The sequence below is a fragment of the Fukomys damarensis genome, unplaced genomic scaffold (genome assembly GCF_012274545.1).
Source record: "Fukomys damarensis isolate Sample0158 unplaced genomic scaffold, DMR_v1.0_HiC HiC_scaffold_2, whole genome shotgun sequence".
Taxonomy (NCBI): Eukaryota; Metazoa; Chordata; class Mammalia; order Rodentia; family Bathyergidae; genus Fukomys; species Fukomys damarensis.
Genome location: NW_022900914.1, coordinates 37,980,535 through 38,008,034, shown reverse-complemented (window position 1 = coordinate 38,008,034; position 27,500 = coordinate 37,980,535). Strand labels below are relative to the sequence as shown.

Below are 27,500 nucleotides of genomic sequence, written 5' to 3'. Positions count from 1 at the left end.
CCTTGACTTTAACCTTTCCCCAATGTCTTGGACTTTATTGTTGGATGTAGATAGATTTGCCTTTGTCTCACAAGTAGTTAAGTATTCTCTTTGAACTGATGAAAATGAATATTTTGAAATAGGTAGAACTTTATTGGCACTGGAACCACTGAACAAAATCCCTGGCCCTATCTATTTTTTATTTTTTGAGAGAGTCTCGCTGTGTAGTTCAGGTTGGCCTCACTATGTATCTCTCCCAGGCTGGCTTCAAACTCACAGCAGTCCTGCTTCAGTCCCCTGAGTGCTGGGATTACAAGTGTATGCCACCACACCTGGTGGTTAGAGGTATCTTTTAATGAACAAATAAATCCAAATTTGTAATTAGCACATTAATGATTTTTAAACATATACTTGAGAGTTCTTTAAAACTATTTCTTACGCATTTCCAACATTGCCTCTGAAAGTCTAGTTTGTGTTATTTGTCTACCTTATCTATAGGTAAATTTCTTTGGGGATGGTAGAAAAAGAGAAGTTGTATTTGACCAGGGCACACTACATGCATATATTGAAATATCACACTGAATATCATTATTTACATTAATACATGTTAATAAAAATATAGCTGAGGGCTGGGGATTTAGCTCAGTGGCACTGTGCCTGCCTTGCAAGCGCAAGGTCCTGAGTTCAATCCCTGGTACCAAAAAAAGAAAATACAGCCAATAAACTGTTGGAAGACTTTTGGCTGTCCTTTTACCTCATGGATCTACCATTTATTGGAATGGAGTTTTTGTTTTTTTGAAGACTTTGGGGCTATTCCTCTGTTTGAAAAAGGCTTGCTGTATGTAATATCACAGGAAACCTTTTAAAAGTGGATCTGTAATAGAAAATTGTAGATGCACTTTGCAGCAACTGGAAAAGAATGTTGTGATTTGATGAAATAAAACCAAATGTGTTGTCCTCTAAAAAAAAGAAAGAAAATACAGCTGGGAATACCCATGCATGCCTATAATCCCAGCACTCAGGAGTCCAAGGCAGGACGATCGCCATGAGTTTGAGGCCAGCCTGGGCTACAGTGACTTCAAGGCCAGCTTGAACTACATAAATAGCAAGACCCTGTCTTAATAAAACCAAAACCAGACCACCCTCCCAAGTTCTTCTTGACCCTTATTCAGAACATCACACATTCTGAATTAGTGGGTTCTCTTACTGTATGTTCCTTTGATTTCCCTGATGCAAACAAAAGTACAAATGACATCTTTGTTGTGAGAGTCTTGTTTCTCCTGTAACAGTTGTTCCATCTTATGTGTATAGGAAACCCATTAGATATGGCCCAACCAGAAAGGTCTCTGAGGAATTCTCAGCCCAAAGATAGAAACTACTGTTTCTTTGTTTTTCATTGCTAAGCATCAAGTAATAGTGAAGCAAGGTTCCTAAATATGTAATGTATTTTAACTTAAATTAGATCTCAACCTATTAAGTAACATTTAAATTCAGATTCTTCCAACTGTACCCAAATTTCCATACTGGGGATTGAACCCAGTTCTAGCCAAGTGCTCTACCACTAAGCTACATCGCCAGCCATTTTTTATGTTTTGAATTGAGACAGGGTCTTATTAAATAGCTTAGGCTGGACTTGGACTTGTAATCCTCCTGTTCTGCCTCAGCTGAGATTTCAGACATGTGTCACCAAAGCCCAGCTAACTACACCTTATTAATATGTGCCATTTTTATGTTTTTATGTATCAGAAAGTTTGGTTAAGATTCTTCTATAGTATACAAGCAAATATACTACTGTAACACTTCAAACATCTTACGATCTAATGTTCCCTTTAATTTCTTGTTTAGTAACTATTTTTGATAATACATTTAAATTCATTAAAAAATTTACTGTTATATAGAATATAACTTAGATGATTATAGAGTTCATAAAAATAATTATTAAATTTCTGAAAAGGACTGATAAGATAACATTACATTTTTTCTTGTTTAGATTACAAAAGTAGTACATGCTTATTGAAAAAAACCCTCAAATATATAAAGTTAAAATTAGTTTTTCTCTCTTCCTCTTTCCTATCTCTTATTTTCCTAGAGCAATATTTTAGTATATCTTTTTCTAGACTTTTTTCCATGTACATATACGTATAGGTACTGCACAAGGTTTAGGTTTATTTGGGTTTAACAGAACATACACATTCTATAAACCTTTTCTCTTTCAACAACCTGTGATGGACACTCTCCAACATTAGAATTTACAGAGCTCACATGTAGTTAAACCAGATTTTCTTAATCAGTTCAGTTAACCAATTGATGACTAATTAGATTACCTTCAATTTTTATTACAAATGATGTATTTTTTGGGGGGTACCAGGGATCAAACTCACAACTTTGTGCTTGAAAGGCAGGCACAGTGCCACTGAGCTAAATCCCCAGCCTGTACAACTGATATTTGCAATAAACATTCTCTTTTTTTTTTTTTAGACTGGGTCTTGCTATGTAATTCAGCCTGGCCTTGAACTTACTATGTATCCCTGTCTGTTCTTGAACTTGTAGCGATCCTCCAGAGAGCTGGGATTTCACTCAATGAACATTCTTATATAGAGCTGTATATCTGTATTCTTACCTTATAAATTATTATAATTGAAAATGCTAGGTTGAAGAAAATACGCATTTAAAAGTATGAAAGGTGCTTATAGATTTCCCTCCTAAAAAATGGTACTAATTTATAAGAGGATATTGCAACCCTGTACCTTTGCCAAACTGGGAATTTTTATGCTCTTAAATATTTTCTGACTTACCTGCAAAAGTTATCTAGTTTTAATTTGCACTTATTTGATTTTTCAAATGAAGTTTTATATGTTTAGTAGCAGTTGTTTTTAATCTTACCTTTAAAAGTTGATGAGTAAGAGCTCTTTGAACATAATGGTGTTTAATATTTTTCTGTTTTATTTCTTTCAGCCTGTCATTTGTCATTTACCTTCGTTTATGGCTATTGAACAAATAAAAATTTCTAGTTTTTATGGAACTTTTCATCCAAGAACAAATTTCTCCATATTTTTTTAGTTCTTTGTTTAGATCTTTCATTTATTTTATATGTATTCTTTTTTTTTTTGGTACCAGGGATTGAATTCAGATCCTTGCGCTTGGAAGACAGGCAGTGGAACCACTGGGCTAAATCCCTGGCCCCTTTATATTTATTCTTTGTGTTTGGTCTCTATGTGTATTTGTGTGTGTGTGTGTACTTTCATTTTTTTTTTTTTTTTTTTGGTACCAGGGATTGAATTCAGATCCTTGCGCTTGGAAGACAGGCAGTGGAACCACTGGGCTAAATCCCTGGCCCCTTTATATTTATTCTTTGTGTTTGGTCTCTATGTGTATTTATGTGTGTGTGTGTACTTTCATTTTTTTTTTTTTTTTTTTGGTACCAGGGATTGAACTAGGGTCTTTGCGCTTGCAAGGCAGGTGGCAGAACTGTACTTTCATTTTTAATCTTTGTTGAAACTTGAATGGGATTTTTACTTGTCTGTAACATTTTGTGTTGATTACTAGGAAAATAGTTTGTGTATGCTTGTGTGCTTAATGTTTACTTTGTAACTGACTAATTTACTGGTCTCTATTGTTAATGCTAACGGTCTTTGTAGTTGATTGTCTTAAGTATACAATTATCTTTTTTGTTTTGATACCTGGGATTGAATTCAGGATCTTGCACTTGTGAGGCAGGTAGTGGAACTACTGAGCTAAATCCCCGGCCCTTATAATTATCTTATTTGTAAGTAATGATTATTTATAAATCTTATTTGTAAATAATGATAATTTTGTTTTGTTTTTTCCCATATATATATATATATATATATGCTTCATGTATATATCTGAACTATATGCATAAATAATAAGTAGATTATTAACTCTTTTCTAGTAGATATCTTCTTTGTTTGTTTTTTTGACACAGTGTCTACTTCATACTTCAGAATAATCTTGAACTTACTATGTGGCCCAAGTTAGCTTTGAACTCACAGTAATTCTCCTGCCTTAGCCTCCAAAGAACTGAGATTATAGACATACACTACTATATCCACCTACATAGCTTTCTTTCTGTTTAGGGATATTTGCTTCGATTCCAAGTTTAGTATGTTTTTAAAAATCAGAAATGGGCATCTATAATAATTATAGTTTTTCTGTTTTTAACTATTTTGTAGTCAAATAAATTAGCAATTTCTGTGTGTTGAACTTTCATTGAAATAAACATTTTTCAGTATTATTTTTTAAAAATTTGACTTAAACTGAACTATATCCCAAACTCTTATTTGTTTTGAGATGGGGTTTTGCTAAGCTGGACTTCAATTTGTAATCCTCCTGCCTCAACCTCCCAAGTTCTGAGATTACAGGTGTGCACCATCACACCTGGCTTATTGATATTTTATTTGAAAGATATTTAATGCATATATATTTGATTTGAGTACTGAATTATGCAATTTGATTATGTATTAGATTGTGTAAGCCTTTACAAAATGGTTTGTGAGATTTTCTGTCTTTATATATTTGGAATTGTTTTTGTTTTTATATTTATAGACTTTACTAGTTTTCCTTGAGTGCCTCTGCACAGGCTTTGGAAGGGCTCTTGGGTTCCCCTGGGCATTTTGTTTTAGAGCTGCAACAGCTTTTAAGACCTCTTTTTTTGCTTCTTTAGCTTTTGTATCTCCTGGAAAACTTGGATGTGCAGAGCCTTCTTGGCCAAGAAGGGGCAGTGGGCTTTGTGGTAATGCAGAAGGGGAAAGGTGTATTCAATCCCCAACTCTCTGTATATCTTCTCAAAGACATCGCTTTTGGTCTTCTGGAGATTTTTGAGCATCTTTTTCCTCTGGTCAGTGCTCATCAGCAGAGAGCATCTGTGGGCTTTGTTCGTAATTGCAGATCTTAAAGGTCAAGGCAACAATTTGAGTCTCTAGAGATCCGGTGTCCTCAGGGTTTGCCACGACCTTCTTCATCATCATTCTTGCTTGATTTTCAGCATCTCCTTTTGACTGGCTGTTTCCAAAGACTGAGAGTCTTTTCAGAACATCATTAACCTTCTCAATTCCAGGGATGATCTGGTAGTTTTTGAACAGTGTAGAAGGGGGTGGTGGGTCATTGCCATGGCTGGGCCGGGTTTTTGGATGGCATAACCATGTGCGGCCAGTAGGAAACTTTGATGCTGCAGCCCCACTGGTCTGAGGGAAGCGTAGTGCTCCCTCTGCCAGACAGACCAAAGATGGTCTGGGTCACTGCCTGGGATCCAGTTGAACTCAGTGCCTACTGCACCACACTCAGCTTGGTGTTGTCCGACACTACCCCTCAGGCCACCATACTTAGAGTATTTTAACAACCAAGGAATAATCTATTTCTATGTCTTAAAGTTTTGGTGGAATCTGCTTATAAAACCATTTGGAAGATACTAAGAATAAATCTGTATTACTTTTACATTTACTTCTGTTGAAAGGACCTTTTTAGAGTCAAATTTTAGTTAAATATGAATTATTTAAATACTAATTGTTTTATTTTTCTTAAAAAGTGTCTACATAATTTATCTAGATTAGCAGTTCTCAAAGTGTCTAGAAACCCCTAGGTGTCCTTGCAAGCATTTTTTTTTTTTAATTTCTGGAGATTGATCCTAGGACTTCACACATGTTAGACATGCACTCTGTCACTAAGTGGACCCTCTTTATCACTTTAAAATATTTATTTTGAATCAAGATCCCCCATTAAGTTTTCCGGGCTGGCCTTGAATTTGTAATCCTCTTGCTTTAGCCTTCTGAATAGCTGGGTTTACAGCTGTGTACCACCATACCCAGAAAAAGAATTAAAAATATATATATAATTTGCTTTTTTCATTCTTATTCTTTGAAGAGTACACGAGTTTTTTAGAGGCTACATGAATTGTATTATATACACATAAATGTGACATTTCTACATTTTTCTTTTTTCAAGGTACCGGGGGATTGAACCCAGGGCATTTGCCCTGAGCTGTTCCCCAGCACTTATTTTATTTTTTATATTTTGAGATAGGGCCTTCCTAAGTTGCTAAATTGTCCAGAGTGCTGAGATTATAGGAATGCACCTTCTCTTTTTCAGTCTCTTTGTCTCTCTTTTTCTCTGCTTTCCTTTCTTCCATCCCTCCCTCCCTTCCCTCTTTTTTTTTTTTAGCCTTCTTTCCTTTTTCTTTTTTTGAGATAGAGTCTTGTTATGTTGCTCAGCATAGCCTGGAGCTCACAATCCTCCCACCTCGGCCTGCAGAGTAGCATCACCATGCTCAGCTGCCAGATGTGATATATCTCATACTTTGATTTCAGTTTTTTGGCTCATGTCCCAGTTTAATATTCAGTACTTTCTTACCTTTCCAGTTTTCTCTCTGATCATTAAACACCTTCTCTTCTTTATGCACACACATATGCACTCTACTTCAAGTTTACTGAATTGTAGTTCCTCAACATGCCATTTTTAATGTTCCCCCATTTGTTCTTCCTTTCTACCAGCTCTGCTTGAATCCACCTCTATTCCTGTGGGTCTACTGTCATCCACTTTCTTTTTGTTTGTTTGTTTGTTTTTTTTTGAGACAGGGTCTCACTATGTAGTTGAGACTGACCTGGAACTCACTATGTAGTCCAGGCTGGTCTCGAACTCACAGTGATCCTCCTGCCTCAGCCTCCTGAGTGCTAGGATTACAGGCGTGTACCACCACGCCCGGTCTGTCATCCAGTTTCATTGTTTGGTGCTAGATAAACCTCTATTTCAGAACTCTTTAATTTGAGGCATCCATAAACCTTTAAAAATTTTTTTTTATTTTTGTCTATGTCTGTGTGTGTGTGTGTGTGTGTGTGTGTGTGTGTGTTTTATTGGAGTAGATAAGTACTTTTCAAGCAGTTATTCACCTGCCCCATTTAGGACTTGTCTGGAATCTCAAAGTTAAAGCAGCATCCAGGATTAAATTTTATGGTTCTTGAATTTTCCAAAGGTGACATACTGCCTCTGGTATCAAATTTGATTAAACTGGGTAAATTTAATGCTATTTGGTTCTATTGGGGAGGAAGAATTTAATTGCTTACTCTAGAGAACAGACTTTTTTCCTAGTGACTAAGGAACAGAACATTTATTAAAATTATCATGGTGACCTAAAAGGGAGAAATGTGCGTTGTACTTTTTTTCCCCTTGGTGGAAGTAGGTCCAGGACATTATTAGCACGTGGTGAAAATTGAATAATTGAGCAATACTGACTTCTTTGGGATTCAGCCTTTTATCCCCTGCTGTGTGATTAGTTCTGTCCAATCTGCTCGTGTGCTTGTGCAGGGAGCCTGCATAAGATTTAGGAAGGAAAAACCCTTTAGCAATTCTCAAGTACTGAAGACATATGATTTAATTTCATACAACACATGGTTATCTGGTTTCCCTTGGCAACCTCCAGTGCTGCCCTACTTTATAATTGACAGGATACATTGCACACTGGATGACATCACCTGCAAGTGACTGTAGAGAATAGTTTGCCTATAAGAAGAGACAAAAAGGTCACTAAAGGACAGAAGAGTCCCTTTAAAAAAGAGTAGATCATTCCTATAGCTCAGACTTTAATTGATGAAGGAGATCTACTTATAGCAATTTGGGGATGAGAAGGAATAGGACCAAATCCTATTCATCTTTTATGGGGTGAATCTGAATTTTCTTATTGCAAATTACAGATAAGTTTTCACTGTAATAATAACATTTATTAAGTACATGTCAGTAATCTTACTTGGTTTCTTATATTCATGATTTCATTAAATTCTCATATCTCTGCAAAGAAGTATACCATTACTTTATAGGTGATGTTTTTTGACCTCTCAAAATGTAACCCTGAAGAAAGGATAGGACAATTTTTTTTTTTTTTTTTTTTTTGGTGCTGTGGATGGAACTCAGAACCTTGCGCTTTTGAGGCAGGCAGGGTACCACCGAGCTAAATTCCCAGCCAGGACAATATTGATTGTAAGGTTTTAGCTTTGTGTCTTCAAAATCCTATCAGTTTCAGTAGCATTTATTACAAAACAGTGTACTAACTAATGTCTATTAATACTTGTAGCCTTCCAAGAAAGTTTAAAATTGTAGTAGTTTTTGTTCAACTCCCATTTTTCATCTTAGGAAACTGAGGCCCAGAGACTAGTGAAGCTTAAAGCCTGATTTTCTGACTTGTAGTAATTTGTGTCTTATACTATTTCCTTATAATTTGAAATAAGGCTTGAATACTGGGTAGAGAAAAGGAAGAAATCTTATAGAATGATGATACTAGGTTGAGGCAGCAGACATAGTAAATAAATCATGCATTTGGAATAGTTCTTAGTGATTAATTGTTCTACTTGACTCAAATCTTAACATATTAATACACCTAATGCTTCTGAATGATCATAAGTCTTCAGAAGGGTCTGGTGCCCGCTGATCATTTGAAGGAAGTCTTGTTTATTGAAAAGGAGAAGGTGCTACCTATATAATACTGCACATATACAGAGTCTGCTAAAAATGTATACATACAAGGGAAAAAACTGGTATAGACATTATAATACTAATTTGTTGAGGCATCATGAGATTAATACAAGTTACCTTTGGCCTCTACAATTACAAGAGGTGCTCATTAGCTTCCAGACATTTATTGGTACAGCAAACTTCTGCTTGGGTAACCTTGGTCATTGAGATTGATGCACATGCATTTTCAGTTTCTTCTTCTCTAAGGGCTGGCAGTGTAGGTTTTCTGCATGCACAATATCCTCTGGGATCCCCATAAGAGAGTAACACCAACTGTTGAGAAAAACATCATACTATTTTTCTTTTCCCTGAAGTGTGTATACATTTTTTTGGCAGAGTCTGTATTAAGTCATGTCTGAAGTAGGTGTGCTGGCCATTTTTGTGACATGTAAAAGTAGACACTATATATGGTGTTTTATTGACTTATATGTGTAGGTTTTTGTTATGTTCACAATATGTCATATATTATAGCAAGGTATGTTATTCTCTTTTTCTGAGGTGAAAGCTGTAGGAGCCTAATGGCAAATTGAGAAATCTTAGTGACACACATTTACTATGCAAAGCACTTTACATGAATTTCATTTAATCCTTATAACATCTATGATTGTGAATATGATAATCTTCATTTTAGTAATTTTCAGTGTGTGTGTGTGTGTGTGTGTGTGTGTGGTACTGGGGATTGAACCTGGAACCTTCATACTGAGCTATATTCCCCATCCTTTTAAATTTTTTAATTTTGAGACAGGGTCTTAATAAATTGCTAAATTAACCAAGTTGAGCTTGAACTTGCAGTCCTCCTGCTTCAGCCTTCCACTATAGGCATGTGCCACTATACCAGGCTAGTTTTTCATTTTTTTTTCAGTTTTTTATTAATCCTTTCCAGAATATTTTCTTTAACATGTTGTGAGAATTTTAGAATAATATAGAAAAGGGGAAGGAATGTCAATGAATGGTATAACCCACTTAGATTCTATGATTGTTACTACTTTTGTAGTTTTTTTTTTGAGACAGAGTCTCGATATGTAGTTCCGGCTGGACTTGAACCCACTAGATAGTCTAGGCTGGGCTCTAACTCACAGTGATCCTCCTACTTCAACCTCCCAAGTGCTAGGATTATAGGTGTGTGCCACTGCACCCTTCTGTTACTACTTTTCTATATTTGTTGTATTATATATCTAGCCATTCATTTATCCACCCATCAGTCGATCTTAGCTTTTGTTGTATTCAAAATGAGTTGCAGATATTACTACATTTAACTCCTGAATACATAAATGTGAATATTGTGAACTAAGTAGAGTTAAAAATATTATCTCTGTTGATAAAACCAAAAACTGGAACCCTCAATTCTATTTTGTGGGGGTCTGTGCATGCAGTCACTCTGGGCTTTCCCCTCTGAAATAATAAGAAAAAATTTATAAGCCACCATGTTAAAAATCACGCATACCTCATTAATGAGAATAGAAATCTGTAGGGAGGAGGGGGATACCCCTGTTGAATTCCTGGCCACAGCAAAACAGCATTGCAAAGTGAAATCTTACCTCATTTCTGATTGTAAATTGAGACTGAGGTCACTGCAACATTTCCAGACTTGAATTCTGTTAATAAGGGGAGTTTGACTAGCAAATTAGTTAAGCACTTTGGTAATGATATTGTAACTTAATTTCACTGAACATTTCTCCCTTTTTCTCTTCTTTTTGGGTGTGACTAAATTGCCTACAGCATGCGGCATGGTTGCTGGTAAAACAGGAAATGGGGTAAGTAATTTAGGTAGGGAGTTTTTAACCACCATTTAAATATGTTACCTGATTCTTAAAGTACTTTTACTACTACTGTCTCCTTTTTTTAGAGTGAAGTCACTAGCTACTAGAGAAATAATTTTTATTGTATAAATTTGGGGTATCAGATTTATTCATTTAGTTTACTTGCATAGCATATTAATTATTGAAGTGGATTCATTGTTTTATATGTGTAAATTTAATGTGAATATAAATATATATTTTATATGCTTTAGGTACTATATAATGTATTTTGATATCTTAAATAATAAATTATACATTGGTCTTAGAAACTAAATTATTAAACTAGGCCATAAATATAAAGTACAAAATTCTAGTTAAGACAGAATAGTAATGAGTTTATACACAGATAACTCATACAAAACATAAAATTTACAGTCTTTCATCTCAAACCCTTGGAGGCCAGATGTGTTTTGGTATTTAGAATTTTTGGAGTTTTAGGAATATAGTATGATGTCAGCTATCATATATAGCACACTTCTTTCTTGGGGTCGTACTAGATAATCAAGTACATTAATATTTCTGTAATAAAACAAGAATATTCACACTGTTTGGTAAACAAAGCAAATAGCCTCATGTGTTCAAATCAAGATTTGGTGCAAGCAAGTTTTAAAAAAAATATTTAATTCTCCATAGTTTTTTGTATTTCAAAGCTTAAAATTCTGTACCATAAAAAGGGCCAAGCCAGGAGTGGTGGTGCACACCTGTAATCCTAGTACTTGGGAGGCTGAAGCTAGGAGTATTGCTATGAGTTCAAGGTCAACTTGGGCTACATAATGAATTCAGGGTGAGCCTGAACTACATAGCGAGACCTTATTTCAAAAAACAAAACAAAAGAGCCATATGATTGTTGAAGTTTTCTGTAACTCTGTAGAGAAATGCCCAGAAGTACAGATGCTTGTACAGTATTAGAATGTCATACTTGGTTAAGTAATTTATAGAAAAAGTTTTTTTTGTTTGTTTGTTTTGTATCTGACATCTATGCTTTTAAAGTGATAATAATGACATTTATCGAAGGTTTGGGGGCTTAGCTAGGTTTTATTAGTCACAAAAGCTTACAATTCTGGTGTAGTAACAAAATTTGATTCTGTTTTCAGAAAATTGTTATCATAGTAAGAACATGCCTTTTTCTAAATGTTTTCAGTTTGCATCCATGTGCTTATGAGTTCCTTTTCATTCTATAAACTATAATTCCAAAGTATATGAAAGCACCCCTATAACCAGTTACAGTTTTCACTTGGATACTGAATACCATATGGACAGATCAACTATTTTTTAATTTGTATTTTTGGAGAAACAGTAGTTTTTATATTTTTTCCCAGATCAACTTACCCATTAGCTAAATTACTTTTTGCTTTCTACCTGCAGTTAGTAGTATCTTTTGGTCTTGCACAATTATATTAAAATGTATATTGCTTATAAATGGTAATTTCTATCAGTGAAAATTAGACACTTTTTAAAAGGGATGATTTAAGCTGGGTGATGTGGTGCATGCTTGCAAGCCCAGCTATTTAGCAGGGTTGCGGATTTAGCTCAGTGGTGCCGTGCCTGCCTCACAAGTGCAAGATCCTGAGTTCTATTCCCAGTACTAGAAAAACAACAGCAATGAAAAACAGCTATTTAGGAAACTGAAGCAAGAGGATTACAAGTTCAATACCAGCCTGGGCATTTTAGCAAGACCCTGTCACAAAATAAAGAAGGTTGCAGATATAGTTTAGTGATAGAGCACTTGGCCAGTGTGTGCAATGCCCCAGGTTTAATCCCCAATACTTGGGGGAAGAAAAGATGTGTGGAGGATTTACAAGTTGACCCTAACATCTCTGTTATTAAAAGTAGCCCTTTAAATAGCCATAAGACTGTTTTGAAATTTTATTTTAATTAAGTGAGCTTGTGAGTTTGTTAGTAATGTCTCAGTGTTCTCAATGGAGTAGTGTAGTTTTAGTAATAGCATACCATGTTTTTCTTTTCTCTTACCTCAGTTACTTTCTATTACAATTTTAGGTTACAAACTAAAGCTAGCTATCATAATAGGGACTTCCCAAAACTTGTGTATTGGCTGATAAGTAGATTTTTGGAGAACAGAGGATATTGATTGAGCCATTTATGTGATATTACGTTGATGAGCATTTCAGAACATTGATACTTCAGGATTTAGTATTTCTTCTTCAGCAGTAAGGTGAAAAAGGGTAGAGCTTTTACATTGATTTCCCAAAAGTGAGGCCCATTTTCAGCAAGAGAGAAGATGCAAACATTTTTAACATGGGTATGATTATTGTAATAGACAGTTTTATAGTTTCTGGGCTGTAAATGTCATTTCTTTCTCATCTTTCCAGAATATATAAATCCTGGATCTGGCAGTTGTAGTTCAGAAGAACATAGTATGTTTTTATCATCAAAGCTTTAAAAATTGTCTTATATGCCATTAAAAAGTACTGCCTTGATTTCACTAGATATAGGCCATGAAATGAGAAATCTTGGTATGCTTTATTCTCTGCTTTCTATCTAATGTATTAAATGTAACATATGATAGGCACTCAATCATAATTTTTAAAATAATTCTTGCCTTTCAAGGAAAAAATGAAGCTTTTCATGTCAGTAAATTATTTTTTATTTTCAGAAAACAGAGTCTTTTGCTGGGGAGAAATGATGTAGTTCAGTTAAAAGAAGCCTACAAATGGATAACACACCCCCTGTTTTCAGAGGAACTGGGTGTTCCCATTGATGGAAAGGTATCACATCATCAGCATTATTAATTTTATTCTCTCATTTCATTAGTTTTACTTTATTATATGGCATAGTTTTGTCTAGCCAAAATAATCTTCTCTTTAAATAATTCAGTAAAGGATTTCTAAGATTTTAAAATGTTACATACTTATTTATTTATTTATTTATTTTTTTGGTACCGGGGATTGAATTTGGGTCCTTGTGCTTGCAAGGCAGGCCAACGAACCGCTGAGCTAAATCCCCTGCCCCCAGTTTTGTTTTGTTTTGTTTTGTTTTGTTTTTTGAGTTACTTATTTCTTTATTGAGACAGGATGTTGCCATGTAGTTGAGGCTGATTTTGAACTCATTGTGTAGCCCACGCTGGCCTTGAACTCATGGCGATCCTCTTTCTCAGCCTCCCAAGTGCTGGGATTACAGGTGTGTGCCACTGCACCAGTCAAAATGTTAATTTCTAACAGTCATAAATTGAAGTTAAAGCCTCTTTTTTTTCTCTCTAAGACTTCTTTGTGATCCAAGATATTTATGGATTTAAGAGGTAATGTATACCCTAACTAACCTTAAAAGGTTAAAAATAACTTGTGCCTTTGTTAGTTATAGTTTAATTGGAAGGACAAATTTACTGATACAAAGTGATATGTTAATAACTGTGATCCAGTATAGAATCAACTCTAGACTGTTTAATTCTGTTTTATCTGTAGCTAACCTCATTTTAAAGTATATGGAAGTTACATATTCAACTATAGTGAAAATGGGCTGTCTATCCCACCTTATCAATATCTCAAGTCCCTTTGTTTACTGTTAGTCAGAGATTGCTTTCAAAACCAGAATACTTAGCTACATTCCTAATTCCTGAAATGGACTGAATTTCAGGAAAGAGCAGCTCAGGTTTCCAGATGTGAAAACAGAATATAGTCCCCTCTTAAATTAGATTTTAATAGTATATCCTCCTTGCCTGGTCATTTTTCTTAATATTCCTCCAGTCTTAGATACTCTCCTGTTCAAGTAAAATCACAAAGCCATCTTCCAAATAGTTAATAGTTAATAGCTAAGTAGTTAGATTTTTAACCATTCTAAATTGTACATTCTGTTTCCTTCAAATAGAACAAGCTCTGTCTTTAAAACTGAATACTGAGAGAATAGAAAACAAAATTTCTTCACAGATAGTATGAAGAGGAAATGAGGTAATGCAAGTACTTTGAAAATTAGAGAAGTCAGTAATGCAAAATATTTTTACCTCAAATTTCAGTTTTGAAGCGTAAATAATTTTACATATTGAATCAGAACAAAAAGAAAACAAAAGATGTGATAATGTTTTGATAAATTCAGGTCAAGTGAAGTTTTTCTTTAATAGACAATTGTGATTCACTTTAATTATATTTTGTAGATTAGGAGCCCCCCCCCAAAGCTATTTATTTTGATTGTAGAGTGGCTAATGGGCTTGCTAGAAAACCCATTGAACTTACCAAATACCAAATTTATAAATATACCACACAATAAATAGGCAAGTTGTAAGGTAGTGATATTTATAGCTTTTTTCTAATGTGGAATTTTGTATATTCTTTGCCGAGGTAAAAGTATATACAGTATGGAATCTTTTTTTTTTTAATGTACAAGAGTATTTGCTATAGCATTGTTTTTAATAACAGGAAAATTTTCTACAATTTAAATGTGTGACAGTCCTTAGAGTTGAAAGATGTCTGTGAAATAAGATTAAATAGAGCAATTTTCCAAGACTGTGCTTAATACCTCAAAAAGTGTATGTGTGTGTGTGTAAAAATGGTGAGAAACCCACGAAATTATTATTCCTGCCGTGGTGAAATGGGATTGAAAAACCATCCTGTATTTGATTCTTTTATAATTTGTAGGTACTACTTTTGTAACAAAAAATTAAGGTTTCTCATTTAAAACTAAAATTGATTAAGAAATTTGAGCACTTTAAAAATAAGCTTTGGGAGTGACAGTGTACACCTGTAATCTCAGCACTCTGAAGCCGGAAGATCGTCATGAGTTTGAGCCTGGGCTACGTAGTGAGTTCAAAGCCAGCTTGAACTATGTAGTGTGACCCTATCTCAAAAAACTAAAAAATAAGCTTCAAGCTGAGCACACTGGAGCATGCCTGTAATCTCAGCTACTCAAGATCTCAAGTTTGAAGGTAGCCTGAGTAATTTAGTGAGACCTTGTCTTAAAAAAAAAAAAAAAAAAGCTGAAGATATAGTTTAGTGCTGAAGTCCTCCATACCCCTAAATTAATTACAGAAAAAAAGGAGGGGGCTGAGGTGTAGCTCAGGGGTAGATTGTCCCTGGATTTGATCCCAAGCCCTGAAAACAAACATTTTTATATGAAGTTTTGAAGGATACAAATACAATGCAATGTTTTCTGTGTCTTTAATAATTCTGTCTCTCTAATAATTTTTCCTATAATAATTTTAACTATAGTATTGACTGAACCATTTTTCCTTTTAGTGATTATCTCTTTCCAGTTCTATACGTAGTTGCCCCAAAATCATATAAATTAATTTTTAAAAATTTAAAAACCTTTTTGGTAGTATCATTAGTGATTGAATTTTTAAATGGAAAAATGAAAACCTTTATAGCTGCTTTGTGAACAAGCTGTTTTGAGAGCAGTAGTATTTCTAGTTTTCCTTGTCATTTCTTCTGAACCAGTCTTTGAGAGTTAATTTCAATTTCCATTGATAAGTTTCCTTTTGCTCATTTTAAAACTGTCTTTATAATTTTTAGAGCTTATTTGAAGTGAGTGTGGTCTTTGCTCACCCAGAAACAGTTGAGGATTGCCACTTCCTGTAAGTTGTCACGTAAACAGCAATGTTAATTGTGTAAAATTGTTAATAGCTTTGGTTTTCATAAAAATAGTATTGTTTCTCTAATGATTATTTTAGAACTTGTCATATCTTAATAGGTTTAAAATGTAACCTCTCACATAAAGTTCCTAAGCAAACCAATACAGGTCATGTAGAGATTGATTAGAAATGCAGACCAAACCTGTTCCTGCTATCTTGGGTTTAGCAGCCATATTATGTAAAATATATTTGAATTATATCCATTCCCAATAAACTCATTAACCTTTTTTATTATCTTGAATTTTATTTTAGAGGTACAGTTTGCCCAGATTGTTTCAAGCCAGCCAAAAACAAACAGGTAAGAATACTTTTTATTTTTTATTAAGTTTTTTCTGTGCTGAATATTCAAGTTAACAAATGTACATTAAAAATGTGGCAACTCTGTTATACTAAGAATTAGTCTTTAAATATTTCCATTTCCTACATTTATTTTTACTACTTTTTTCAACTCTCAGCACCTTTGCCTCTGGCTAGGAAATCATAGTACAGAAATATTTGGCAGTGTCTAGGTTGTTCTACTGGTTCATTGAGTTTAGAACCAGAGTTTCAATGATGTTACTATTTGAGGAAATTCAACTTTCAATTTTGAACTCCCCAAATTACATCATCTGGGAATATCCATGGTAAGTATGAGTAGCATTCCAAACCTTTGTCTAATGTATATTTTCTAGAAATTGGTGTTTGAAAATATAAATCCAAGTAAATTTTTTTCTTTAAGCCATCCTGAATTAATATAAATTGAATATGTCTTATCCAAAATGCTTGGACCAGAAATGTTTAAAATATTTTGGGATTTTTTTGGACTTGAAGAGTTGCCTGACTTTGCTGGTTGACTTCCCTAATCTGGATTTTGAATTTTTAGGTAAAGAAAACTATTTAGCTATATTATATATTTGCAAACAGGCATTTTATTCATACGCTCTTGACTGCCTGATGTTGGCTGGTTTTCATGTTAATGAGGAAATTAGTTTATTACTTTTAGTACACATGCCATTTTGTTCTTATGATTGTTAGAATATATTTTATTGTTAGAGATACATATTTTGGTCTTCCCTTTGCTTTGACTAATTACTTGGCCTTTCAGAACTAGGGATGTGGAGGGGAAGTGTTTGTAACAGTTGTGAAGTACTAATTAGCTGTCAAGAAATAATTAGAAATGCAGACCAAACCTAAGACAGTGCTTCCATTTTCTTCTGATATCATGGCACACTTATATTACCATGTTTGTTCAACATTGTAAACTTAACAGATGACATTGTTCCAGGTTGGAACCAGTAGGCCTGAGGGATCCCATCATCCCAGATCCTTCCCAGGACACTTTGTGAGTGAAAGGGATAGGTATCTTGGCACAACTGTGGCTTGCTGCTTTACCATACCAGTTCAGAAGCTCTGCCCAAAGGACCTGTAAAACATCTGTGTTGAAGATATAGTTTCATTCTTTGTTACATTTGAGGAAATACAGAAGTCCTAGCATCGCATAATAGGATAAGAATTTTTTTTCAAAACTTCGTAGACACCATATTCTTTGGCTGGAGGGAGTTGCAAAGCCTCAAATGTAGGTTCTTTTTTTTTTTTTTTTTTTTTTTTTTTTTTTTTTTTTTTTTTTTTTTTTTTATTTTTTTTTTTTTTTTTTTTTTTTTTTTGGTTTTTTGAGACAGGGTCTTACTATGTAGTTGAGTCTGACCTGGAACTTACTATACTGTAGCCCATGCTGGTCTGGAACTCCCAGAAATCCTCCTGCCTCAGCATCCTGAGTGCTGGGATTGCAGGCGTGCGCCGTGACACCCAGCTCAAATGTAGGTTCTTACTTAGTGTCTGAGAGTAAATTGAATGACCTTGTGAGATTCAGGCCTAAGATTTCATATATTATGAAATAGACACTTAATTTTCAGTTCTGATCACATGGCTCCTTATAGAACTTTTCCCTAGGGTTCCCAAGATTATGGTTTCGAAAAATCATTGCTTTCACTAATGACAAACTGTTAAGATGCCTACTTTTTACTCTTTTCCAGTCACATGTGATTCCTTATTACAGAAGAAATAATTATGATTTATGTACTACTTGTACATGAAATACATATTAATATTCCTTGAAGTTTGGCTTTTTATTTTTAAAAAATTCAAGTGAGCTGTGCATGGTGGTGCATACCTGGAAATCCAGCACTAGGGAGTCCAAGGCAGGAGGATTATGAGTTTGAGGCCAGCCTGGACCACATAGCCAGACCTACAAAACCCAAACCCAATTGGGACATTTGTTGTAGATGCCCTTCTGTTCAGTGTAGTGGATTTGCTTACTTTGTGGCTGTTAGTAGATGTGGTAGAAGCCAGAGTGGACTGGCTGGTTCTCATTTGCCCCAACCTTAGCAGCCAACTCCTAAATTGTATACCATTGTGGCCAATGAAGGGATGTAGGGAAGAAAATGTAGATGGATCAGTCTAAATTCCTCTTGAAATGTGAGGGAAAAAGTTCAAACCATATTTTGTGCAGTGTCATTTTTGTATTTGAAGAATGCCACCTTGTGAGGAGTTCCTCAGTACAGTAAAGAAGACTTATTCTGCTCGATCTACCTGGCACTGTGGACAGAGGCCAGATTGGAGAGAAGGGTTGTAGAAGTGTACTAACTACAGAACTGACATTATGAGTGCTTAAATTTTACTTATTTTCTTGGGACTATGAAGTATTTGCTGTTTTTAAGTATGTAAAGAAATGTAATTTATCTAGTCATGTTCTGCACTTCAGCTCCAATGTTTTATAGTTTAGATAATAAAATCTCTTTTCATTTTGTCCTGTATAGTCGGTGTTCACTAGAATGGCAGTTATGAAAGCTTTGAATAAGATAAAAGAAGAGGATTTCTGCAAGTAAGTAGAAGTATAAAAATAAGGAAGCAATCATGGATTTTTAGAATAAAGGGATGGTTAGAGATAATCTGGTTTATCTCCAAAGCAAGACTGGATGTGTTTCAGAGATCATGTCTTATGTGCTCCTAGCTCAATAGCTGGCATATAGTCATGTTCGATAGATGTTTATCAAATTAATATTTGAACTTTATTATGTTGAAAAGAGGATTTTCATGTCCAGAAAGGACCTGTCTTACCTGAGTTTTCAACTGGGTGATAGAGAGTGAACCTCTTCTGGCCCAGTGCTATTTTTTTTACATCCCTTATTCTGTATTTCCTAGGATGGCCCATTTCCAGAGGAGGGAGAAGGCTTGGGAGTTTCCTTAGATGTAATGGGAATAGCACTGACTGGGAGCAAGGGAACCTGGCCCTAGTCCACTATCTTTTCCTCCATTGAAATCCTGGGCAGTTTAACTCCATTTTTGGATGTCAATGTCTTCTAAAATATAAATTATTAAAATATGCTGAATTACAATAAGTACAGTAGTAAACCTTATAATTTATCAGTGTATTTAATTTATTAAATAAAATATTATAGTTATCCTTCCAGAATATCCTGTAATAAATTTCAAGTGGTGACATTATGAAGAGGGTTTCATATCTTTTACTGACTAAAAACGAATCTCAGAATGGACATATGTTTATTACATTTTAGAACGTAAACAATTTTACAAGCACAAGTTCCTGAGTTTCTAAATGATTTCTTTGTAAAGGCATCCTGGGAAACTAGGAAAATTTTAAGCCATTTTACCTTTAGGGTAAATTCCACATCCAGCTGGGTGTGGTGGCTTCTACTTTATAATCCCAGCTACTTGAATGACTGAGGCAGAATGACAAGTTTGAGGCAAGCCTGGGCAATTTAGCAGGGCCTTGTCCAAAATAAAATAAAAGTTGAAGATATAGTTCAATGGTAGACTATTTGAATGACCCTCTGTGTTCAATCCCTAGTACCACCAAAAATATATCTTATCCAGATCTAGTAATTTATAAGTAGACTCTAGTTTTTGACTTTGGAAATTTCTATATCATGAACAGAAAATAAAGCCATATGTTGTTCTTTCCCATCTGTCTTCAGTGGGATTGAAGTTTCTTAGCTAAGAGGGGAGAGTGTCAGCCACTTTCTTCTTTTTCTGTTCTGTGCTCCAATTCCCAAAGTCATAGTTGGAATTTGAGGGAAGAAAAATGAAAAATGGTAAAGTACCTTCCTAAAGGTGGACATTTGCCACTGGTGGGATGTCCTCCACAGATGGGACCACTCACTGCACTCAAGCCTTACCCAAATAATTGAGAATTGTGTAAGCCAGCAGCAAGTGACGGAGGAGAGAAAAATGGTTGAGGACACTGGAGGGGCTTCCACTTCATATATATGGATTTCCCCCAAAATTTCAAGGCTGTTAGAAATCATTATTTGGGAAGATGAAGCTTCCTGAGCTCAAAAGGTAGCGTCTGAGGCCTGATTTTCTTAGTTCCACTGTTAAGTGTTAAAAATGGTACTGCAGGATGTGAGGGCGATCTGCGTGCAACATCTATCACCCCATTGATTGCCAGGGTTGATTTGGCTGATGTGTCTGGCTAGTGGGTGTCCCCTTCTTCCCTCACTGTTCCCTTCTGAAGCTGTGTCCTGCGGGGGGAGCAGATGACCAACCCCAACACCGATGGAGGAGGACCCATTTCTTCCCCATGCGCTTTGCTGCTAGAACCACTAGAGTCCTAAAAGACTTTTAATTGTTCTCAATCTAAAAGGTAGGGAAAGGCATAGTACTTCAGAAAACCCAGATTCATAGTTCTTTAGAGACCCAGACAGTGCTGATTCATCTTAGTTTTGTGATTCAATATCATGTCTGGAAAATAGTAGCCATAAATTTATTTTGTTTTGCAGGCAGTTTCCTTGTCCTCCAAACTCGCCAAAGGCTGTATGCACTGTTCTTGAAATTGAATGTGCTCATGGTGCTGTTTTTGTGGCTGGTAAAATATTTAGTCTAGAATATATGCACACTGCCAACTTATTGTCCTTTCTGAACGCCTCAACTGACAACTCTTCTGCTTTAATCTTACTGGTGTTAGGAGGTTCTGGTTAGTTTACTCTTTTGAGAAGTAGAACTGTTAGCCAAATTTATTTTAGATTCTGTAGCCTTTTTTTTTTTTTTAGCCTTAAATTTTTTATTAACTACATATTTTTTTTTCTCTTTGAGTTTATTTGTACATTTTAGGAGTACAGTACAGTTACATTCATTACTGGGGTATGTACCTTTACATGACAGGTCTTGGTTCTCATTTTTTCCCCTTGTCCCTGCCCTCCCTTCACAGCCAAATTTATTTTAGATTCTGTAGCCTTTTTTTTTTTTTTAGCCTTAAATTTTTTATTAACTACATATTTTTTTTTCTCTTTGAGTTTATTTGTACATTTTAGGAGTACAGTACAGTTACATTCATTACTGGGGTATGTACCTTTACATGACAGGTCTTGGTTCTCATTTTTTCCCCTTGTCCCTGCCCTCCCTTCACCCCTTCCTTCCCTCCCCATTTACAAACACTTTATTTCCATTTTTTCATTTTCTCATATTTTTTCTTTTCCCTTATTACCTTTTCCCTACCCTTCCCATTTTCCCTACACCTTTAGCCCTTTTCTTCTTATTTCATATTGTCAGTTATCTCATTAGGATCTTATGTACTATTATAGTTTTTCATACCAGAGAAGATTTATTTCTTTAGTCTGTACCTCATCACTTTCCTTGAAGCCAGTGATTATGAATTGTTCTTTAGAGTTGTCTATAAGCTCTTGGATAATCTTTTGATTATTTCTTGTCCCTTTTTTCATTATTACTCACTGAGTGTTCTAGTATGTTCAAATTGTCTTTATTTTTTTTTCCTCATTGAGTTTATTGGTACATTTTAGTTATACAGTACAGTTACATTCATTATTGGGATCTTGTACCTTTACATGGCAGATCTTGGTTCTCATTTTTACCCCTTGTCCCTGCCCTCCCTTCACCCCTCATACCTCCCCCTTTACAAACACTTCATTTCCGTTTCTTCATTTTCTCATATTTTTTTCTTTTCCCTTATTAGCTTTCCCTACCCTTCCCACTTTCCCTACAACTTTAGCCTTTCTTAAAGATCATCCAGAAATCTGTTATTTAAAATGCCATGCCAACGAGAATTTCTATCAGAGATTGAATTTTCAGTTTTTCAAATTTATTAGTTTCCATCAGATGTTCAAGTAGAAAGATGGGCAGATGAGACTCAAAACTAATGAGGGAAACTGCAGCATAAAAGGATATTTTATAACATGGAACACAAACTTGAAAAAATAATGTATCTCCCAAATGAGTAAATACTTGGCTTTTCCCTGGGAAAAAAGAAATTGTTACATTGACTTTCCCAAGCAGTATGATAGAAGTTTTTGTTTTCAAAGTTACAGCTGCCTCATAGTAATAGCTGAAATGAAATTGTGAGCTAGCCTCAATCACCCTAGGGTAATGAAAACTTTTCACCTTAGTGTAGCTTTACTCATAAAGCAGTGAGTCATAGTCTGCCAGGGTTTTTGTTTGTTTTTTTAACTTACAGAAACTTCAGAATTTCCTATATTTGAATCCCTTGGAATACATTATCACCAGTGACTATTACACTGAAAGTGTTATTAATCATGTGTAAAAGCAATAGTTTTTCTTTTTTAGTGTGTTCCATAGTATAACTTGTTCAGTTAGCCATATTACTGAATGTATTAAGCATTTTTTCAGATTTATTCCTACAGTGTTGTTAGTCTGTTTTGTTGTTACTTTTTATCTGATTATCTTCATGTCTGTGTGCTAGCTCCTCAAGTTAGATTGTGAATTAAAGACTAGACCTTGTTTTATATCATAGCACATAGGATATTGGCACTCATTAAAAATTGTTGCTTCTCTTTTTATTCTATTGTGTTAATTATGCCATTCTATACAGGCTACCTAATATTTCTTTTACAGGGAGATATAATAAATACTCCAGAAATCTACCACAAACTCCTTGGATAATTGATGGAGAAAGGAAGATGGAATCTTCAGTTGAAGAATTAATTTCAGATCATTTATTGACAGTATTTAAAGCAGAGAGTAAGTTATAATGCTCATATTTTAAATCCATTGTCAATCATGAACATATTTCTTTCGGTTGGCAGGAAAATCACTGTATTTTGTTAATCACTACCAAGCCCAGACCCCTTGGCTGTAGGCTTCCCATGAATAGAGAGTATTGTCCAGGTTTCTATGACCTAGGCTGGATTTTAGCCTAGGTATCCAGGAATGTCTTTCCTTTCTCAAAATGCCTGTTCTGTCCTGGGAAATTGAACACTTTAAATGAATGCACTTGGTACACCACAGTTTTCTCTAGTAGTTATTTAAGAGTCATCACTGGCAAATATCTAACTTCTGTTTTAACATATAAAGTGTGTTAGGATAAAGTTCAGGCCTAGAGAAATTAGATGGACAGAAGCCAATTTACAAAAACCTCATGCCAGCACGTTGCATTTTAATTTCCTAGGTATTAACGTGCCAGAGTTTGTGGGATGAGTCAGGTCCTGTCGGGCTTACATTTTCCTTGTCTCAACTAGACCTGTCAGGTCAGAGGCAGCATAAAGTCTTAATTTCAGGTAGGAGTAAAGACTAATGAGCTACTGCCATGAGCTTTTACCTATTTCATTTAGTATTTACAGACTGGTTCTCTCCTAAGTTTTGTGATTGAATATCATGTCTGGGAGATTATGAAGAAGTAGAAATACAGCTTAGCCTAAAAAGTCTCTTTGAAAGTCTTTTTGGGACTACTGTGCTTCTTTTCTTTAAGAAGATTCAAAAAAACCTTCAATTCTATATGTTTCAAAGAAGCTCTCCGAAGGAAAGCTCCTGTTATCTCAGAGGGCTCTGACATAGATGTATGTTTCCCCGTTGCACTCTTTCCTGAAATTGTAATTTTCCACAGGAAGGGAGAACTGTTGTCCCCAAACTGAAAATAAAGCAAATTGTGTGTTCAATATGGATGCTAAGGAAATGTATTAAGAGCCATTTGAGAAAAAGTAGAACTCTAGTCCTATGTGCTAAATGACTCCTTCTCTAGGGAAAAAACCTTGTTGTTTGAAAATTTGAATTAATAGCATTAATTTATTAAACCAATGTTTTTCAGATATATTACTGATTATTTTTGATTAAGGGCTTATATGTAAAAATTCTAGAAAGGTGATTTTATTTGTTGTGCTCCTGGGTTTTACAGCTCCATGAAATAAATCAGTATTACATGAAGCAGCCTAGTTACATAATTGTTCTTCCCTATACACGGGATATGCAAACTTGTTTCTCAGTCACTTCAAACTGGCACATCTTGTTATCTGCTTGCTAATTTCCTAGTTAATGAGTAATATTTTGACACTTTTAAAATCCGTGAGTGTTTCCCCCAGTACTACATTTATTACTTTATTGATTGAATAACTATCATATCAACTCCCTGCTACAAAGTGGTCAATGATAAGCTGTAAGATAAAGCCCAACTCCTTAACTTGATATTCTGGCCTTTGTCATCTGGCCTTTGCCCATTTTTAAGCCTCAGTGTCATCTGCCCTTGGGTACAAGGCCACTGTAGATTGATTAGTTGAACCATTTATAGGTCCTGATCATTTTTGCCCTTGATTTTGCTTTTGAAATATCCTTTCCTTTGACCAGAGGGGTTGAAGAACCCAAGAATTAGAGGTTATAGCAAGAACTAATGTGATTTTAGAAAACTAACTTTTAAGGGTATATTTTCTAATACTTAAGGAAATGGCTGCTTTTTCCATTTTTTGTCAGCTATTATTCCTGATTACACACTAATAAAGTTTTCAGGTTTGCCTCTATATGTTTTTCCCACTCTACTGTCCAAGGATATTTTCTTGGTTCTCAGTTTTGAAACATTTTTTTTTCTGAAAGGTGGAATCCATACTCCTCTTTTGGTCTGGATTTGGTGCTTCTCTGGCCCTTGCAAGAGCTTAGCTTTCTACACTTCTTTCTCATTTATGGCAGGAATTTGTGGGGAGTTTTATGGACTGATCTGCGAATCTGAGATTTCTAGGCTGAGTTCATGTAACTGGTAGACTTACTTCTGAGTCCTGTTCATTCTTGTTACCCCCACTAATCATGAGTTCTAGCTTAGTCACTGGGGCCCCCTGCTTCAGATTGGGAGATGGATGTGGAGAGGTATAAGATAAACCACTGCCGTATGGAGTCTATACCTTTCAGCCTGCTAGAAACCATTTTGAATTCTTGTTTTGTTTTGTTTTTTCCATTAAGTTTATTGGTACATTTAAGGTACAGTTACATTTATTATTGGGATCTTGTACCTTTACATGATATATCTTGGTTCTTATTTTTCCACATTCCCCTGCCCTCCCTTCAACCCCTTCACCCTTCCCTGTTTACAAAGACTTTGTTTCCATTTTTTCTTTTTTTTCATATTTTTTCTTTTCCCTTATTTCCTTTCCCCTACCCTCCCACTTGCCCTTCTCCTTTAGACCTTTTCTTCCTATTTCACACTGAATTCTCGTTTTAACCACAGCTTTCCATTAGTGCTTGCTACTGGTTGAGTGTGTAAACTCTGTCTGGAGGCTTCTGATGTTGCTTCACGTTATTAGTAACTTGACATAGGAATAGAAACACCAGATGGAGGGTTCTTTGGGACTTAGTAGTCCAGCAAATACTTTATTTATTTATCAGAAATACCAAAGTGAGTCTTTATGTTAACAGGGCCTATGCTGCAGCACAGAGGGTTTAGTACTTTATGAGAGAGCCCTGCTACATTAAAACCCAAGATCTGGCTGGAGAGTGTTACTTATATAAGCTGCGGGCCTGTTCCGATGAGAGGCAAGGTTGAAAGCTTGTGAATTTTGGGTATGCAGATAAGGGGCCCAGATCCCTCTTCTTGATCTTAGCACTCTAGGGTGCCCCTCCTATCTTCATAAAGGCAACAATATCATCTGAATTAGCCCACAGAATTCTACTCCTTTCCTGGTTTAGATTCTTCCCTAGAAAGGAGCCTGACCTCATCCTCCTCAAAGCTGTCCATTTGGCTGTCCCACACAGCACAGGTCACCCATACTTCTGAACTTTAAGCAGCAGCATGAACTCTAGGCCTCCCATGAACTCTAGACCTTATCAAACAGCCCTAGGTTGATTGCTCCTCTCTGCGAGACACCCAGTCCTAGTTCCTGTGGGTCATAGAGGAGCTCACTTCTACTTGATACTACAGTGACACACAGCCCAGAGTCTGTTTCTAGCCTGTTTTGGTCTGCTAAAGGCAAAGGAAGGATGATTTCCTGTTTTCTTTACAGCCAAACATCTCAGAAAGGAAGACTAATCTTCAGTGTTTTTTTCATGGGACTTTCAAACCTTTTAGCCTTGCCTTGCCTTACCTTGCCTTGCTTTCCCTTCCCTTCCCTTTTCTATTTTATTCTTTTCTAAGAGACATTGTCTTCCAATTTTGCCTAGGCTTACCTTGAACCCTGGGCTCAAGGGATCTTCCTGTTTCAGCCTCCCAAGCAGCTGCAACTATAGCCTTGCCTCACTAACCTTCCTTTTTCTAAAAATTTATGTGTATAGAATCTTTGCTGAGAGGAAATGGCTGTCACCCTCCTAATTCCCCCTTCCATTCTTCTGAGAAATCTTGTTCCTCCTTATCTTATGCTCTCCAAAGTGGCTGGAATATTGGGGAAGCAAAACAAACTCTGTAGCCCATGTTAGAATTGTGTCCTCAGTGTATTAGTGTTCCTGTACTTATCCTGTCCTATTCCTAACCCACTTTTTTGTAGTCCATAGTTCTCCACAAAGAGTAAGCTCTGTGAGCCTAAGAATTGTATCCATTTTGTTTGTCTTTGTCTCTCCAGGATCAAGCACAGTGCCTTGAACTTGGTAGGTAACCTGCAAATACTTGTTCACTGAATAGCTAAGTCAAGGTATGAACCTGAGTTCTCCTAGCCTTTGTTCTCCATATTCAGCAACCTTAGCAACTTTACTACTGTAAGGGTTTCTAAAACATCCCAGTCTTCCCCAGACCTTGGTCAAAGGAGATTGATCCTGTCCACCCCCTGGGTAAAAGCCTGAGCTCCTCTAGCCATGTCTTTGTGATGAAGTTTAGAGACTCTGGGGAGACTGCTAATTTTACCTGGGTCTGCATGTCTTGGAACGATGTGACCTTAGACAAGGTATTTATTCTGTCTCTGTTTCGCCTTCCTCATAGGTAAAATGGAGATAATGACAATGTTAACACATATAAAGCACTTAGAATGACACCTATTCATGGTAATATTTGCTGTAATGATGATGATGAAATCATCAATCAATTGTGTATCCAAGAATGTCGTGTACTTTTCAAAAAAACATTTTCTTCATCTGGTTTTTGGTTTGTGATGATCCATATATTGTAGAATGTACACTGGTTTTATCATAGTTCTAGCTTAGGTTTAATTAGACAATGAATTTGCTTTTTAGGCTCAACCCCCCCATATCTTTCTTTTTTTTTTTTTTTTTTTTTTTTTTTTTTTTTTTTTTTTTTTTTTTTAGTCGTGTACTTTTCAAAAACATTTTCTTCATCTGGTTTTTGGTTTGTGATGATCCATATATTGTAGAATGTACACTGGTTTTATCATAGTTCTAGCTTAGGTTTAATTAGACAATGAATTTGCTTTTTAGGCTCAACCCCCCCATATATCTCTTTTTTTTTTTTTTTTTTTTTT

At 35.5% G+C, this 27,500-nt stretch overlaps 1 protein-coding gene and 1 pseudogene across 8 annotated transcripts in view; one reads left to right on the top strand and one right to left on the bottom strand.

Moving 5' to 3' along the window:
* Positions 1-27,500, top strand: part of Pus10 (pseudouridine synthase 10) — an 83,185-nt gene that overhangs the window by 36,404 nt on the left and 19,281 nt on the right. For all 8 annotated transcript variants that reach the window (XM_019205332.2, XM_010609792.3, XM_010609794.2 and 5 more), the window contains 7 exons: positions 10,216-10,250; positions 12,910-13,021; positions 15,755-15,816; positions 16,126-16,171; positions 18,669-18,733; positions 20,652-20,737; positions 22,738-22,863. In XM_019205332.2, the coding sequence (XP_019060877.1) occupies positions 10,246-10,250; positions 12,910-13,021; positions 15,755-15,816; positions 16,126-16,171; positions 18,669-18,733; positions 20,652-20,737; positions 22,738-22,863 (502 nt within the window). In that variant the 5' untranslated portion in view covers positions 10,216-10,245. The remainder of the gene's footprint in view (positions 1-10,215; positions 10,251-12,909; positions 13,022-15,754; positions 15,817-16,125; positions 16,172-18,668; positions 18,734-20,651; positions 20,738-22,737; positions 22,864-27,500) is intronic.
* On the bottom strand, positions 4,552-10,039 carry LOC104852233 (annotated as a pseudogene).